At 40.3% G+C, this 16,144-nt stretch overlaps 2 protein-coding genes across 2 annotated transcripts; both read left to right on the top strand.

Annotated features, from left to right (window-relative positions):
• Positions 1-740: 740 nt before the first annotated feature.
• On the top strand, positions 741-2,309 carry LOC143617492 (uncharacterized). The gene is made up of 3 exons (XM_077090032.1): positions 741-971; positions 1,083-1,269; positions 1,423-2,309. Exons 1-3 carry the CDS (start codon positions 741-743, stop codon positions 2,307-2,309), a joined length of 1,305 nt encoding a protein of 434 aa, XP_076946147.1.
• A 339-nt stretch (positions 2,310-2,648) lies between these two features.
• Positions 2,649-3,131, top strand: LOC143617491 (uncharacterized). The gene has a single exon (XM_077090031.1). It carries the CDS (start codon positions 2,649-2,651, stop codon positions 3,129-3,131), a length of 483 nt encoding a protein of 160 aa, XP_076946146.1.
• Positions 3,132-16,144: the final 13,013 nt, after the last annotated feature.

The following is a 16,144-nucleotide window of genomic DNA, read 5'->3' as shown; positions in this document are numbered from 1 at the left end:
TCTTATTTGTCACTAACATAAAGATTGGTTATTTTGTTTCATCTTCTTGGAGCTCGCTTAAGGAATAGCTATAATCTAAATTTGCTGTTTTTAGAGAACATTTATAAGACGATTGCTTGAGGACAAGCAATGTTCAAGTGTGGGGATGTTTGATGTACATAGAAATATACATCTTTTCAGCATCAAATAATCTCTAAAAACTGCAATTTCTATCTAATAACATAGCATAAAAGGCTACTTATCATAATAAAACGTAATTTCAGGTGAAACCAAACCTCAAACGAAGAAACAAGCAAAAAGACGAAGAAAAACAGAAGAAAACAAAGAAACACGCCCCCATGTCTCAAGAAACACGCCCCATGCTTATGGAACAAGAAAAGACAAAATTTGAGAACAAAAGCACGGGCCGTGCTCAGCATGCGCGGGGCCGTGGACGGGAATGCAGAAAAGACAAAGAAGAATTGAGCACATGTCACTAAAAAGCACGGGACCGTGTCTCCTAACCACGGGGCCGTTGCCAGCTCACACAAAAGACAAAACAGATCTGACACATGTCATATAAAGGGTACCACCAAATTCACATGGCGGCGGGAGATCAAGACAAAACAACGTTCCGAATGAACAATGGAGCGTATTGTTACAAAATGATGCCATTCGGCATAAAAAATGTAGGGTCCACGTACCAGTGCTTGATGGATAAATAATTCAAGTCCCAAATTGGAAGAAACTTAGAAGTCTACATGGACGACTTGGTAATTGAAAGTGATACGAATGCAAGGATGTTAAAGGATACTAAAGAAACCTTTAAAACGTTGCGCCAGATAAGCATGAAACTCAACCCGGGAAAATGTTCATTCGGGATGGAAGAAGGAAAATTCCTGGGGGTTATCGTTACCAATGTGGTCTTCAAAGCCAACCCCGAAAAAATAGAGGCGGTAATGAAAATGCCTTCTCCAAGAACCATCAAACAAGTACAAACGCTTAACGGGCGATTGGTCGCGCTCAACAGATTCTTGTCAAGTCATGCAGAAAGATCCTTTCCATTCATTTCAACTATGAGAAACTGTCTCAAAAAATCTTAGTTTCGGTGGACAGTTGAAGCAAAAAAAGCGTTCCAAGAGATCAAGGCGTGCTTAGCAGAACTACCAACGTTAGCAGCGCCACAAGCTAAAGAACCACTCGTAATATACTTAGCGGCTTCTGAAAGAGCAATCAGCACAGTTGTGATGGTAGAAAGGGATGGTGTTCAAACACCTATCTACTATAGCAGTATAGCAGTCGCACATTGGTAGACGCAGAGACAAGATACTCCACCTTGGAGAAATTAGTCATGTCGCTAGTGAAAAGCGCGCCGTTTAAGGAGATACTTCCTGGGACACCCGGTGCACGTCCTCACCAACTATCTCCTAATAAATGTATTAGCCAAGCCAGAATTATCTAGAAGATTAGCAAGGTGGGCAATAGAATTGGGAGAGTACGCCATTGAATACAAACCCAGACCCTCGATCAAAGGACAGGTTTTGGCGGACTTCATAGCAGATGTGCCCCAAGGGAAAGAGGAAGAATGTCGAAAGGAAATGGAACCCCCAGTCAAACAACATAAGGAACACGTATGTAAATTGTTCACTGAGGAGGCATCCAATGATGAAGGCGCAGGTGTAGGATTAAGGATCATCAATCCTGAAGGACAGAACTTCACGTATGCAATAAGTTTGGAGTTTAAAAACACAAATAATGAAGCAGAGTATGAAGCATTGTTGGCAGGGTTGAGAATCTCCAAAAAACTAGGAACGAAACATCTGGAAGCACATGTTGACTCGATGTTGGTGGCAAACCAAATAGAATGTACATATGATGCAAAAGATGAGAAGATGGCCTCATATTTGCTGCAAGCAAAGGCGCTAATGGAAACCTTCGCCACATGCAAAGTTGTGAAACGAAGTGAAAATAAACAGGCCGATGCTCTAAGCCAATTGGTGTCAGTCAGTTTCGAACACCTCGCCAAAGTTGTCCGCGTCGAAGTATTGGCAAACCCATCCACAAACATGAGAGAAGTTTGTGTATGCTCCACAACTAAGCCTAGTTGGATGACCCCAATCATCAACTACTTGTCTTTAGGAACCTTACCAGACAAGAAAGCAGAAGCCCGAAAGATTCATCACAAGGCGCTAAATTACACGCTTCAAAATGGCATTTTATATAGACGATCTTATTTGGGGCCACTTCTCCGATGTGTGGAGGCGCATGACGTTAATTACCTGTTGCGGGAGGTGCACGAAGGAATTTACGGGGTTTATGTAGGCCCATGAATGGTAGTGGCGAAGATAATGAACACAGTGTATTATTGTCCGGGTATGCATATCGACGCAGAAAAAGAATTAAGACGGTGCAGCGCATGCCAGCGGCATGCTCCAAACACTCTTCGCCCAAAAAATTCTATGATCCCTGTGACATCATCCTAGCCATCCCTGAAATGGGTAATCGATATAACAGGACTATTCCCCGTAGCGCCAGGATGTGTAAAGTTCTTGATCGTAGCGATTGATTACTTCGCAAAATGGATCGAGGCAAAACCAGCCGCATCGATAAACGCGGCCAACATCAAAAAGTTCATTTTGGAATTCATCATTTGCTGTTTCGTATTACCCATGAATCTGGTTAGCGATATTGGAACACAATTCGTAGACCAACACATTAAGGAATGGCTAAAAGAGATAAACATAACTCAAACGTTCACTTCTGTGGCCCATCCACAAAGAAATGGAGAAGTGGAACGCGTCAATCGCAGCATCGTTGGCGGCATAAAAAGAAGATTGGCGGGATACAGGTCAGGCCGGGTGGATCAACTTGCACACGTTCTTCGTGCGATCCGCACCCAAAATAATACAAGTAACGCAAAAACGCCATTTAGCCTAACTTATGGCACAAAAGCAATGATTCCGGCAAAGATCGGGGTGCCATCACCGAGAATTACCCTGCAAGCTGACAACGAAGCCGAAAGGCGACTTGACTTAATGCTTCTGGAGGAAAGATGGGAGTTGGCAGCAATGCGCGAACAAAATTGCAAACGCCAACTACTGAATTATTATGACGCAAGAGTAAAAATTTGTGAGTTCAATGCAGAAGATTAAGTCCTTCGTAACAATGAGGTATAAAAAGCCCAAGTGCAAGAAAAGTTAGCGCCGACATGGGAAGGCCCTTATCAAATAAAATAAGTCCTAGGGAAACGCGCTTATGCGCTAATGCAACTCGGTGGCTCACCGGTTCCAAGAAAATGGAACGCGGCGCAGCTGCGATGGTGTTATATGTAAATCGATTTCACCTTGTAAAAACGGGCCAAGGGCCATTGACATTGAATGAAAACGATACCCCACATTTCAAAATGGCGAAAAGACAAACGCAAAAAATTTCTCCAAAACTTCATTCCATTTATATACAAAAATAAGAAGTATTCACAAAACGGATACCAACATCCGCCAAAGGAAATCACAATCCTATCAACTATATACAAATCAACGGGAGAATACCTAATCGACGTCGTCTAATCTCTTTCCCGCTTGATCTTGAGCCGCAGCAGCATCATTACCATCAACATCATCACTGGCAGAAGGACCAGCCTGCTCGGGCTCCAATAACCTTCTCAGCAACTGAATGCCATTTTCTTCCTTGGCGTATTGGACAACGACAGATAGGATGGAAAACGAGAGAGCAACATACTCAGTCTCGGCAGCTTTGTACTCCGCTTCCACATCAATACCAAGAAGAATTAGGCTTGAGGAGGAAGAATATCACGCAAATGCGTAACGCCCTCCTGGAAACCATCCTTATGCCTTAGTTGCTGCTCATCGGTAACAAGGCTCCCAACGCTCTTCTTCATATCATCATTAGTAATGATATGTTGGGCAACCTGAAAGATGACAAGAAATTAGTACGAAGCAAATGGTAAAGATAGGTAAATAATGTGAATACCTTGCAGATGGCGTGCTTCAACAACCAATCGCGGTCAGCGGCAGCGGGGCACACCCAGCAGTCAAAGAATCGATAGTCTTCTCTTGAGAGGAAAGTGTATCAGCCAGCTTGTTCGTATCCGCCTTCCTCAAGGATGTGCCCGCTTCCAACTCCTCAATCCGCTTACGCAGAGTAGCATTTTGATCTTCGAGCTTGGTGGCAGCTTCCTTGGCAGCATGAGCCCGGCTGCGCGCGTCAGCAACGTCGGCATTAGACTTCTTGCATGCAGCCTGGAACTCCTTGTAGCGCTCAGCGCACTCACAGACAGATTCCGCCAAATCTGCCTCAACTTTCGCTAACTTTGCTTCAACAGCAGTCAGAGATTGGAGGTGCTCTGCTGCCTCCCGACCCGCCTTCCAAGCGGTCGCTTCGGTGTTCTTCACAGCCTGTTCCATCTCTCTCAAAGCAGCGGAAGACTCAATCTTCTCCGCATGAAGCGCTCGATTGTCACGAACTAGTTCTGCCAGACTAGAAAGAGATTGGACATGGTTTCAAATGGCATTAGAAGCCAAACTCTCACGAGGTTGAAACTTGCAAGCAATGTACTCTCCAGGAGGAAAAACATGGTCCAAAAAATCTCTACAAGTAGCAGGGTCTTCAAAATTGGCTCCGCGGGTGATTCTCCATTTTGGCTGATATATTTGATTAGCCTCAATGGAATCGCGGGGATTCGTATCTACACTCCGCGATACACCGCCGATGGGACCACCACCACTACTACCACCAAAGTAAAAAAATCGACCGCTTACAACCGCCCCAACATCAAAAAGAGGCGGCTGAAAGGGTTTCATCACCATGAAGAACAAATGTCTTCACAGGTGATGACTCCGTGAATTTCAATAAGTCAGCAAACGTAGGGAGATCTGATGTCCCACTCGCTGATTGTTCGAGAGCCTTCGACAACTCATCCACATATGTCCTCATTAGCTCAAAAGTTGACGGCGTTGCCTGAGTAACAGATGAAACAACAAAATCATCCTCCAAAGGCAAAGTCATCACAATGGTTTCGGCCTCAGACGGGCCAACCACACCCGTCATCATCGGAAAACTCACCGACTGTACAGCAGGCATCGCTTCGGACAAGTTGCCCACACTTGTCGTCATAGACGAACAAACAAAACTCGTCGCCAAGGGAATGGTGACAGCGGAAGTCACGGGAGTATCCGCCGAAGAGGATACCTTCGAAAACCTTAAAAATCAAAAACAGTTAACATTCGGGCAAGTCAATAAGAAGAATAACTATAACACACCATACCTAGAGACTTAATCAGACCACTCACTTTCACAAAACAGGCAAGGCGAGGCTTCTTGAAGAGGCGAGGCTCCTCCTCTTCCTCATCATCGCCCGCCGGCGTATACGCTGCATGGTGTGGGACAGTGAAGGTCCTAGTGGCAGCGGAAGAACAAAAAGGTGAACTGGTAGATACGATAGTATCTACAATAGTTCCAGGGGCAGAGGCTGCAGGAGCCACAAGATCTCCAACCGTTGAAATTGGGACGACGGCTAGCGGACTCGTGTCCATAACAGTTCCAAGCTGCAAGACTGAAGGTAAAGGGAGACCTCCAGTAACCTGGTTGTAGGCGGTTGGGAGTAACACGGCGCAAACGCCAGAACAGGCAAGCCTAGATGTTGCCGAAGAAGATACGGGAGGCCCGTAAAGAATGTCGGACGCAAGGACGACATCGTCAGCATCGTCCACAACGTTTCTCGCGGCGGAACCTCTCGGAGGCGCAACCGCCATCCAACTACTAGCTTATGCAACCTTCTCGCCGCATTTAGGAAAGCGCATAACATGGGACCGTTTACCTGAAGCATAAAAACAAATATATGTTAGAAACGACCAACTGAAGATGAATTATATCAAAACTTACCCTATTTTGGGTTGACGAAGCTGGGAGATGACAGCGGTCGCGGTGGCAATGATTTCCCCGTAGGAAGAGGAAGCAAAAAGTTCGGGGCGGTCCTCATAAGGATAGGCTCCTCACGGAGACCTAACTTCCACTGGAAGAGGATCTTGGTACCCTCAGGCACAGGATGCTAAAGCAACATCGGATATTCCACCTCTGCAATTAGCAAACACATTAGAATGTTTGAACAAACAAAAAAATATGAAGAAGGAATAGATCACTAACCTTGACCACCGTTTTGGATGAATGGAACCCTAGTCGTATCCTCCCAAATGCGACTCATACCAAACAGCACCAACGCACGCTCCTAATAAGGGCGAAGTGGGGAAAGGCTGACCTATAAGGTGTTAACCCAGTCCGTCCTAGAATAAGGGACTGGTTTAGGCTCCGAAAGCTCCTTAACATCCACAAAATGCATCACATGTGGAACCACGCACTCAGTAACGTAGAAGAAAATACTCTTCCACTCGTGTAAACTCTTCGGCGCCTCTAGAGCAATGGCCTTGGCGCCAGGATGGGTAAACACATTATACCAGCCCTGAGATAGGCGCAAGTGGTGAAAGGCAGCCATCTTGTCAGCCGTTGGTGTGATGCCAAGGCACTGACAAGTATACTCAAAATGACGAATGCGAGCAATTCCGAGTGGATGTATTTGGCTCAAATGCAGCTCAAACACATCCAAACCTCTAGCAAGAACCAAGTAATGGGCAACCGGAAGTTTCCCAAGAGAAAAAACTTCTTGTATACGGCAATCTTGCCGGTAGGATCCTGCCTAGCCGTCTTGCCTAGAGCAGGCAACTCAGGCTCAAACTCAGGGCCAAGATGGTAAACCTTGACCATGTTGTCGAAGTCCTCAGGGGACATACGACAACCGACAGAATCCATGGTATTATTCTTTTTCGCTTTCGTAGAATGGGATGATTCGGCCATAAAAGAATTGCAAGGAAACGAGAGAAAAAAGAAAGATGAAATAAAGGAACTTTGGTGAATAGAGAAATTCCAAGAACCAACCCCTCCATTTATACCCATCTCAATTAATGTTGGGGAGGGGTACATAAGAGAAGGAGGTCACGCGGTCCAATCACCAGATGACACGCCAAGGATATGAAAGGAAAATGTGTTACAGCTAGGCGCGTCACCGGGATTCTCGCCCACGCGCCTGACACAAATGAAAAAGCTGCACTGCGAAGTGTAACTGTCGTCAAACCGTCATTTCACCAACATTCATTTAATTCATCTTTTCCCGCCAAACAATACGCCATCACTCCAAGGAGTGTGGATGAATGAACAAGTGTTGGAAAAAAGGCTCAGCCATGGGATGGTTATCAATAACCACCCGCCAAAAAGGCTCCGCCATTGGATGGTTATCAATAACCACTCGCCAAAAGGCTCCGTCAGGGGATGGTTATCCACAACCACCTGCCAAAAAAGGCTCCGCCATGGGATGGTTATCAATAACCACCAACCAAAAAAGGCTCCACCAGGGGATGGTTATCCATAACCACCCGCCTAAAAAGGCTCCGCCATGAGATGATTATCAATAAACACCCACCAAAAAAAGGATCCACAAGGAGATGATTATCCATAACCACCCGCCAAAGAAGGCTTCTCCATGGGATGATTATCAATAACCACCCAAAAAAAAGGCTCCACCATTGGATGATTATCCATAACCACCCGCCAAAGAAGGCTCCCCCAGGGGATGGCTATCAATAACCACCCACCAAAAAAGGCTCCGCCATAGGATGGTCATCAATAACCACCCGCCGAAAAAGGCTCTGCCATGGGATGGTTATCAATAAACACCCGCCATAAAAGGCTCTGCCATGGGATGGTTATCCATAACCACCCACCAAAAAAGGCTCCGCCATGGGATGGTTATCCATAATCACCAAACAAAAAAGGCTCCGCCATGGGATGGTTATCCATAACCACCCACCAAAAAAGGCTCCGCCATGGGTTGGTTATCCATAACTACCCGCCAAAAAGGCTCCACCATGGGATTGCTATCAATAACCACCCGCCAAAACAGGCTCCGCCGTGGGATGGCTATCAATAACCACGCGGCAAAAAAGGCTCCGCCAGGGGATGGTTATCCACAACCACCCGTCAAAATAAGGCTTCGCAATAAGATGGTTATCAACAACCACCCGCTAAATAAGGCTGCGCCATGAGAAGTTTTTTAACAACCTCCTGCCAAGAACAATCGGCTAAATTATGCGAGGGTTGCCGATAACCTCAATCAAAAAGCATTAATGTTGGTGAAGAGCCAAAACATATGATAAGTCCATAACCCCCCTTTCTTTAAAAGGGCAACTACGGACTAGGGGGGCTTGTAGGGGTAGGGTACTAAACCCAACCCAAATTAATACAAGGTCCCGCTGAGTGGAGAGATTGAGCACCCGACGGACATCATGGTGCCATAAACATCGCTAAATATAATAAACATTCCCTGACACCTCGGGAATGGTAGCGCCAAGATCTCCATCAGCATGGGACAAAAAGGAAGAATATACATCGAGAATACCCAACCAATGTGGATTAAACAACACAAAAAGGACGGTATAAAATAGTACACCACGCCAATGTTAAAAGGCCATGATGTCCACCAACCTCCACAACCACACGAATGGAGAATATAATTGTTGGAAAGCCAGTCAAGGCAGTTGGCCGTACTCTCTCTCCTCCGGTTATAAATACCAAAGTTCCTCCAAACGGTAAAGGATCCACGATCCAATATTCTAACTCTCTCTCAATATATTTCCACCATACAACAAATACTGATTTTCACGCCAGATTGTGGTTACGAGAGAATCCGCCTTCCTGGTAGCGAGTTCATGGTGTTCCGCTTTGCAGGAATGCTCATCTGCACCAAAAAGGATTCCAACCCATCGTGGAAATATTTGACCATTTCCCTAGGACTAACTCATTAGACCTAATTTGCGTTTCTTCAAGTAGTAACCCTAAATCGATTCAAAATGTGTCCACGGCTCCACAAATCTCCGTTCAATTTCAAACTACTCGTTGTTTACTCTAAGCCTTCTCTTATTTCAGCTATAAGTCTCATCGGTCCAGTAAATTGATTGATCGGAATCTTCACATTCACATCTTGTAACTGCATGCATCGTCGATTTTGAATTTTTTTTCAACATCAAGAAATTAGGTCTGGTTTTGCTTAATTTTGTTTTAGTTTCAAGAAATTAGGTCTAGTTTTGCTTCAATTTCACGAAATTAGGTCTAGTTTTGCTTAATTTGTTTCAATTTCACGAAATTAGGTCTACAATTTCATGAAAATAGGTGTACTTTTGCTTTTTATTCAATGAAATAGGTCTAGTTTTTCTTATCTTTTTTTCAATTTCTTGACTTTAGGTGTAACATATGTTTTTTCAGTTGTGGATTATGATATGTGGTAGATCTCCTTACGAAATCAATTTGTAATTCCTTTCTTATTATCCACGTGCTTCGATTACCTAATCTGTATATCTGTTTCATCATAACATATGAGTGATAATTAATTGCATATTGATCTAGCGTGATTATCAGTTCCTATTGTAGTTTACACGATTAGGTTGAACATATTGATCCATTCTGGAATTTTTACATGTAATTGTAGGATTAGGGTTTGTGTGATTGGAATAATGGATAATTATGTTGGAACTTTAGCATCTAGTTATCAAAACTATATGAAAATTATTATGATTTAGTTTTCATTTTAGCTAGCTCATTCTTTTAAGGACCTAAAAAAGCACACCACCAACACCAGATATGATGATGATGAGCAGCGACTATTTAGGACCCCAATATCCCGTGATGCGCAGACTGCAGAGTGCAACCTCTGTTAATGACTTACCTAGACCGGCACTTACAGTTCGTAATCTCAAGGAATAGGTAAATATAATTCAACTGCCACTAATTGTACATCCTCGCTTGCTTCACAAATCACAAAATGTTGTTTTTTTTAAATTGAAGGCCAAGTTTGCTCAATTTTGCACAGTAATGTCTCAAATGCACCATCATAGACTTTGCACCAGATGCAGTGGTCCGTAAGTTCATTCACTTTCCTCTTAACTAGTGTTTTGGATACTATTTCTGATTTTGTTTTAACACTTACTTGTGTGCAAATCCAATATTTTTGTTTTCTCCGTTTGCCATACACTAGTTGTTGATAGCCGAAAGACAAGGGTGCATGCACTAATCGGCGGTGCCCCGATGATTGAGTGTTATGTGTCTTATGTCCAAGGCTTGATGCAAAACTACTATTGAGCTGGGGGTCTCACCGGAAGCAGCCTCTATTCCTAAAGGGTAGAGGTAAGGCTGTCTACATCTTACCCTCCTCAGACCCTACCATAGCTTTGCTATTGATGGGATATACTGAGTACGATGATGATGATGATGATGATGATGACTAGTGGTATAGGTTAGTTAGTAGCATAAAATGAATTGATCTTTAAGAGGGCTGCCTGCATATAGAATTGACTGTTTGTTTTACTGATAGATACCTGGCTGGAGTAGCTTATCAAATGCAAGGGTTACTATTTTTGGTGATCTTTATCCTCTTCTCGAAGATCAGCAGGTAGGTTTAATTCATCATTCCTTTGTATTATAAATTATGTATTATGTTGTAGTATATTTAAAGAACTGTGACAAACCCAATAGGTATAGGCCAAATGCCAGGTTCAGAGCGCATAAGTTAAATTATTTTTGCAATAAATGCAATACTAATACTTAGTGTACCATAGTATCCAAAGAGGATATATGTAGTGCCTAGGTTGAAACTAGACCAACCTAAAATTTGAAAAATCAAAACAATGATATAGGACGCGTCGGACTAGTCGAGCGGCTCATATCAGAATGGACCGGGAGGGTTTGGCTTAGGTTTGGTTGGGCGAGGAGCAAATCTTAGTTGTTGGCTTAAATATGTTTTTGTATTTTAAAGTATGTTTTTTTTATTTCAGGTTAGCTTGAAGGATTTGTAGAATATCACGACATTTATACTAAATGTGAGTAAACTGTACACCTTTTGTGTTTTCTTAGCACAATAAAATATTGAAGTTGATTTTATTAATTTTGCTTGTACCATGTTTTACAACTTTTAACATATCAGAAGTTGTGTTACTCAAATCTGGGTAGGAACATTACCCACTTGAATAAGCTGATTTGTCAGACAAGTTTTTGAGTGAGCGTTTAAATTTACATTTCATCATATCCGCTCTTAAAGCTTCACTTTTTTTTAATTTTTATAAAATGGATAAGATTAGACTTGCTCTTGGGAAATAATTTTCATTTATGGAATATATATATTTCTTTTTCCTTAATGTTTTTGAGAATATGCAGGAATCCAATGTTGTTCACCCAGATTGTGTTACACGAATATGCAGCTAGTTTATAACATCTGAAGTATGCCTTCTTATGAAGTCGGAACACATTCAAAAGCGAGGTATGTACATCTTCAAGATTTTTTTTTCTTTCATACTTTTAAAATACTTTATCTCAAGGGTGCATTTGTTAACACAAACATTTATTATGTATTGTTTAGTGTCCATACTCCATGTCAGCCGGGAAGTACTGAATGTGACTACTATATATTAAAGTTCATGAAAGAGAGTTGATGAATGAGTGAAATACTGGTCAATGACAATGTAATTATATCTTCATTTCTCTTTTCATTTTTTATCATATGCTTACTGCTTATCGAGTATTGCGTATTGATACAACGGATAAGAAAGGCAAAAAGTATGAGCAACCACAATGGTTACATATTGTATAAAAAGATGAATGGTTGCATAAACTGACCATACTGCTGTTTGTAAACAAATCTAATCTGAAAGAGTTGTAAATCGTATCGAAATAAGCCCAAAATAGCTCGAATGTTCTTTGATCTGTAAACAAAACTTGAAATACCAAGACTGCCCATGCATAAAGTTTTGTTGAAAGTGCCAAAACTGCCCCTGTAATTTGAATTGATAATACAAACTCTAATATTTCAAACGCGAATCTCAATTATGCAACTAGAAATAAACAATGTGATGGCATATTTACTCTTAGATGCACAATATGCTATTTGACCTGTTAATAGACCACTTGCCAATTTTTGTTGCAACATTTAGTGACCTGTTAATAGATATAGGTTGCATAGATTTACCCCTGTTGTAAGCTTTAGTGACCCATAACTTGTTTCATTTAATTGTTCAATTTGATGACCCATTATTTGTTGTTTCATTTAATAGTTCAATTCGGTTGTAGTCAATGTTTCTAAAGTTTTGTTCTCAATACAGAAGGGCAATTAGAGTTTAGGATTTTGGTAAAGTATAAGAAGACGGTATATGGTAACATACATAAAGCCCTGCTCAACGACATGAAGTAAGTTATCTCATTAGATATGCATAAGTGAATAACTATAGACTTTTGGTCGTATAACATTTAATATAGTTGACTTGCAGGTTCAACCAAGCAAAATGATGGAACGATTTATATAACATCTTCTGACAAAACCGTTAGTAACACTGATTTAAGAGGAACGATCTAGTTTATCAACTTTAGAGATTGACCTCAATCTAAGTGGATGAAAGGTACTCTCTTTGAGCCCTTGATTATTATTATTATTATTATTATTATTATTATTATTATTATTATGGATTTTATAGAAACTTTTTAGTGTGAATGTTTTTTATGCGTATGATTTAAGAACCGTAAGATTTTTTTAATTTTTTTTATCAAACTTCATAACATATTTCCATTAAAGAAGCCATAAGTTTGAATTAACAAAGATATTCTTTGGCTAAGTATTAAACTTATATAAAAGAGAAGTAGTCTTCATTGTTGCAGTTCTAAAACTTTCTAAAAGTACTTTTGCAAATGGTTGCATGCAATCTAAATATCTGTTGTTATTTTGTGTTTCAGCCTGCTCTGTTATATATTATAATAGTTGTTATTGGGTGCTCATTGCCTTTGGAATGGGGGAGGTTAAACCGGTAAGCTTTGATTTGCTATACATAATTTTTTTTTCATTTGGTTTTAGAAGACTTGTAGTTGAAGTGGCAAAATGGGCGGGTTAGGATATAATGATCAAAATAGATTTAAGTCGGATTGGACATTCAGTCAAATTAGACCGTGTTTGGTTAGGTTGAATAGATCTGCATCCACTTTTTTGTTCTCACTTTTCATAAACATGGTTATAGAAAGGACAAACTACTGAGAATGCAAATAAACCTTAATATAGGTCATCGAGTGAGGATGCGATTGGTAGTTAAAACGACCTGTTACGCAGCGAGTGTGTGGGTAGCATATGATCAGATTTTCTCAAGAAATAATCGAGCCCGGCAGTAGCATTCCCCGAGGTTTGATCTATAACTCTATTTCTTCATTTGTTATACTTTAAACCCCTTATTAGAATGAATTGTTTTGGGCTAATGTGTGATGGTGGTATGTAATAACGTGTGGCGTGTGTTTGCAGATATTAACAATATTGACAAGTCCATATATGAAGCTACTACTTGTAACTGGAGACATAAGTATGCACTTGGCTGATATTCAAAGCATGTTAGTTTTGGTCTTTTATTTATTTTAGCTAAGATAACATTTTCTTAGTTGTTTATGGAACTCGAATATTTCTTAGTTGTTTATGGAACTCAAATAACATTTTGTTAGTATTGAACATCTTTGATAGAAATTTTTAGTTTTATTTGTGTTTGCATCCTGATTATGTAAATAATGTGTGTGTAGAAAGATTTTTCAATAATTTCTTTTGAAAAAAAAATTTGGTGACCAAATAGCGGCTGCAGCCATGGTTGCAACAATTTGCGACGGCAACAGTGGTTGCAACATTTGCGACTGCAGCAGCGGTAGCAACATTAGCGACCGCAACAGTGGTAGCAAGATTTGCTTGCAATAGTAACATCGGTCGCAACAGAGCAATTGCGACCTGCGTTTTTCCGACGGCATCTTTGGTTGCAATACGCGACCGTTTTGCGACCGAAACGTCGTCGCAAATGGCCAGTTTTCTAGTTGTGGTCGTGTATGTGACATGGTTTTATGATCACAAATAAGACTAAAGATTGCCGGCATTCTTCTCACACTCGTCCAATTTACACCTATCAAAGATAATGACGTCGCATTTGTAGCCTTTATGATATGATCGTCAAGCCACACCCTATAATAATGACCCTATCGTGTCTTTTGTGATGAGCCATTAAGATGTAGACCATTTTAATCGCCATTATGTATATTAAAGAGAGCGTCAAAGGGCAATAAATGAAGAACGTCACTATCTGGAGTTATACTCAGGCGATGCTTAATTTCACGTTGTCAGTGTGCTCTGATCAGGAGATAAGCACAATGAAAATAATTATGGTATAAGGAAACATTATACCAAAATCATGGCTCCAGTCTTATGTGTATATTGTTATTACGGAGGTGGGAGACGAATTTTAGAATTAGGGTATTATTCTTTCATGTCCCTAATCCAGTATTTCATCCAAATTATTTTGTTCTCAATTCAATAGTCAAAAGGATTGATTATGCATTTGGCTATTAATGCATGTATGCTATTAGACTCAACGCTTGGTGATCTGACAAATCAATCGCCAATTTATCACTGTTGAGCCACGTACATCATGTAATGGCCCTATGATGTCTTTAATGGTGACCCTCTAGTTCAACGCCATTTAAACTGTCTTTAATTATGTAACCTAAAAATGGTAAACATGAGGTAATAAACGGAGAACGTGATGATCTAGAGTTCTGGTCAACCCACACTGTTTGCTCCACATTATCAACGTGCTTTAAAATGGAATTGGGTACATAAGATATTGTAGTCTATGCAAATGTTGTGTTGAAGCCATGACTCAAGTCTTATTTAATTAAAAAAAAAGATTCAGCAGTTACAACAGAGAGGCATGTAAGCGGGCAATAAACTGTACCGTCACCCCTTTTGAATTCATTGTTGCTTCAGGTTGGAGGAGGGTTTCAAAATTAGGGTAATATCCTTACTTGCCCACGGTCCAGTATAATTATGTTTATTTTGCTCTTAAAACATTACTCAAACATGTTATTGTACGCCTGGAAAAAAATACCAACGTTCGGGTTTTAACGTCGAATAGTCGCCGCAGTACTTGAGGTTCTACCAATGTTCGGGTTTTAACGGCTTTTCTTAAAATGAACATATTTAAAACAAAAAAAAAGTCTGTACAACTCAACGTTGGTAAAATCCAAACGTTTACAATAACTCGGTTGGTATCCGTGAGGTTTGTTGTAGTACCGGAATTAATCACAAAAATTAAATTCTCTAAATGAACATATTTAAAACGAAATTCGGTACAACCCAAGCATCACAATGACTATTCGACGCAAATTCGGTTGGTGGATCGTTACGACACCGGAACAAAACCTAATAAATAAGTTCGCAAAATGAACATATTTAAAACCAAAAAAAGAAAAAAACAACAAAAATCGGTAAAACTTAGATGTTGGTAAAACACAAGTGTTACAACGACTGTTCGACATAACAAGTGTTACAACGACTGTTCGACATAAATACAGTCGGTATCCGTTATACTCGTTACGATATCAACACTATACTAAAAGAAGCACATTCGTAAAATAAATACATTGAAAAAACTATGTATATATCTATGAAAAATAATAATAAAAGGAAATGAAAGAAAAAATTGATATCCGAGGTAGGTAAAAGCAATGTTGACTCCGAAGAAGAAAAAAACAGAAAAAAAAGAAGAAAATAGTGGATTAATCGAATAAAAGATATAAAACATACTACGCAAAAATAGATAACTAAGGGGGTGTTTGAGATTCTTTATTTTCATCGACTTATAACTTATAAACTTTTTGAAAAATTAATAAGGTGTATAAGGTGTTTGGCAAACCATAAGGCCTTATGGATTTTAACTTATGATGAAGGCAAAATAGAGAGGTTTTGAAAAGTTAGAAATATGTAACTTATTAACTTAATAAATTTGATTTACCTATTACACCCCTTTCACCCTTAAATCCCACTACACTCATTTTAAAAAATAATGTCCCTTTTGGTCATTTTGTTTTTTCCCAACACATAAGCTAATCCAAACATTCTTTAAAAAAATTCTTTTCAAAATTTCATAAGTTTATAAGTACTTTTAATCAAAAGTCTTTTTACACTTAAATAAACAATTTCAAACACACCCTAATTCAAGTTATCTCTTCCACATTGTCTGTCAACACGCGTTAAACGAAAGAC

This window comes from Bidens hawaiensis, unplaced genomic scaffold, assembly GCF_021521415.1.
Source record: "Bidens hawaiensis isolate Kalapana, Puna unplaced genomic scaffold, B.hawaiensis_p1.1 tig00055106_1, whole genome shotgun sequence".
NCBI lineage: Eukaryota > Viridiplantae > Streptophyta > Magnoliopsida > Asterales > Asteraceae > Bidens > Bidens hawaiensis.
The sequence above is the reverse complement of the archived record's forward strand: the minus strand, read 5'-3'. Positions and strand labels throughout refer to the sequence as shown.

What these genes read in the sequence shown, in the direction of transcription:
- LOC143617492 (XM_077090032.1), top strand. Translation starts at nt 741, where the DNA reads ATGGACGACTTGGTAATTGAAAGTGATACGAATGCAAGGATGTTAAAG. An exon ending in CTCCAAGAACCATCAAACAA is followed by an intron (nt 972 to 1,082) that starts GTACAAACGCTT and finishes AAAAAATCTTAG; the next exon opens with TTTCGGTGGACAGTTGAAGC. An exon ending in AACACCTATCTACTATAGCA is followed by an intron (nt 1,270 to 1,422) that starts GTATAGCAGTCG and finishes TAAATGTATTAG; the next exon opens with CCAAGCCAGAATTATCTAGA.
- LOC143617491 (XM_077090031.1), top strand. Translation starts at nt 2,649, where the DNA reads ATGAATCTGGTTAGCGATATTGGAACACAATTCGTAGACCAACACATT.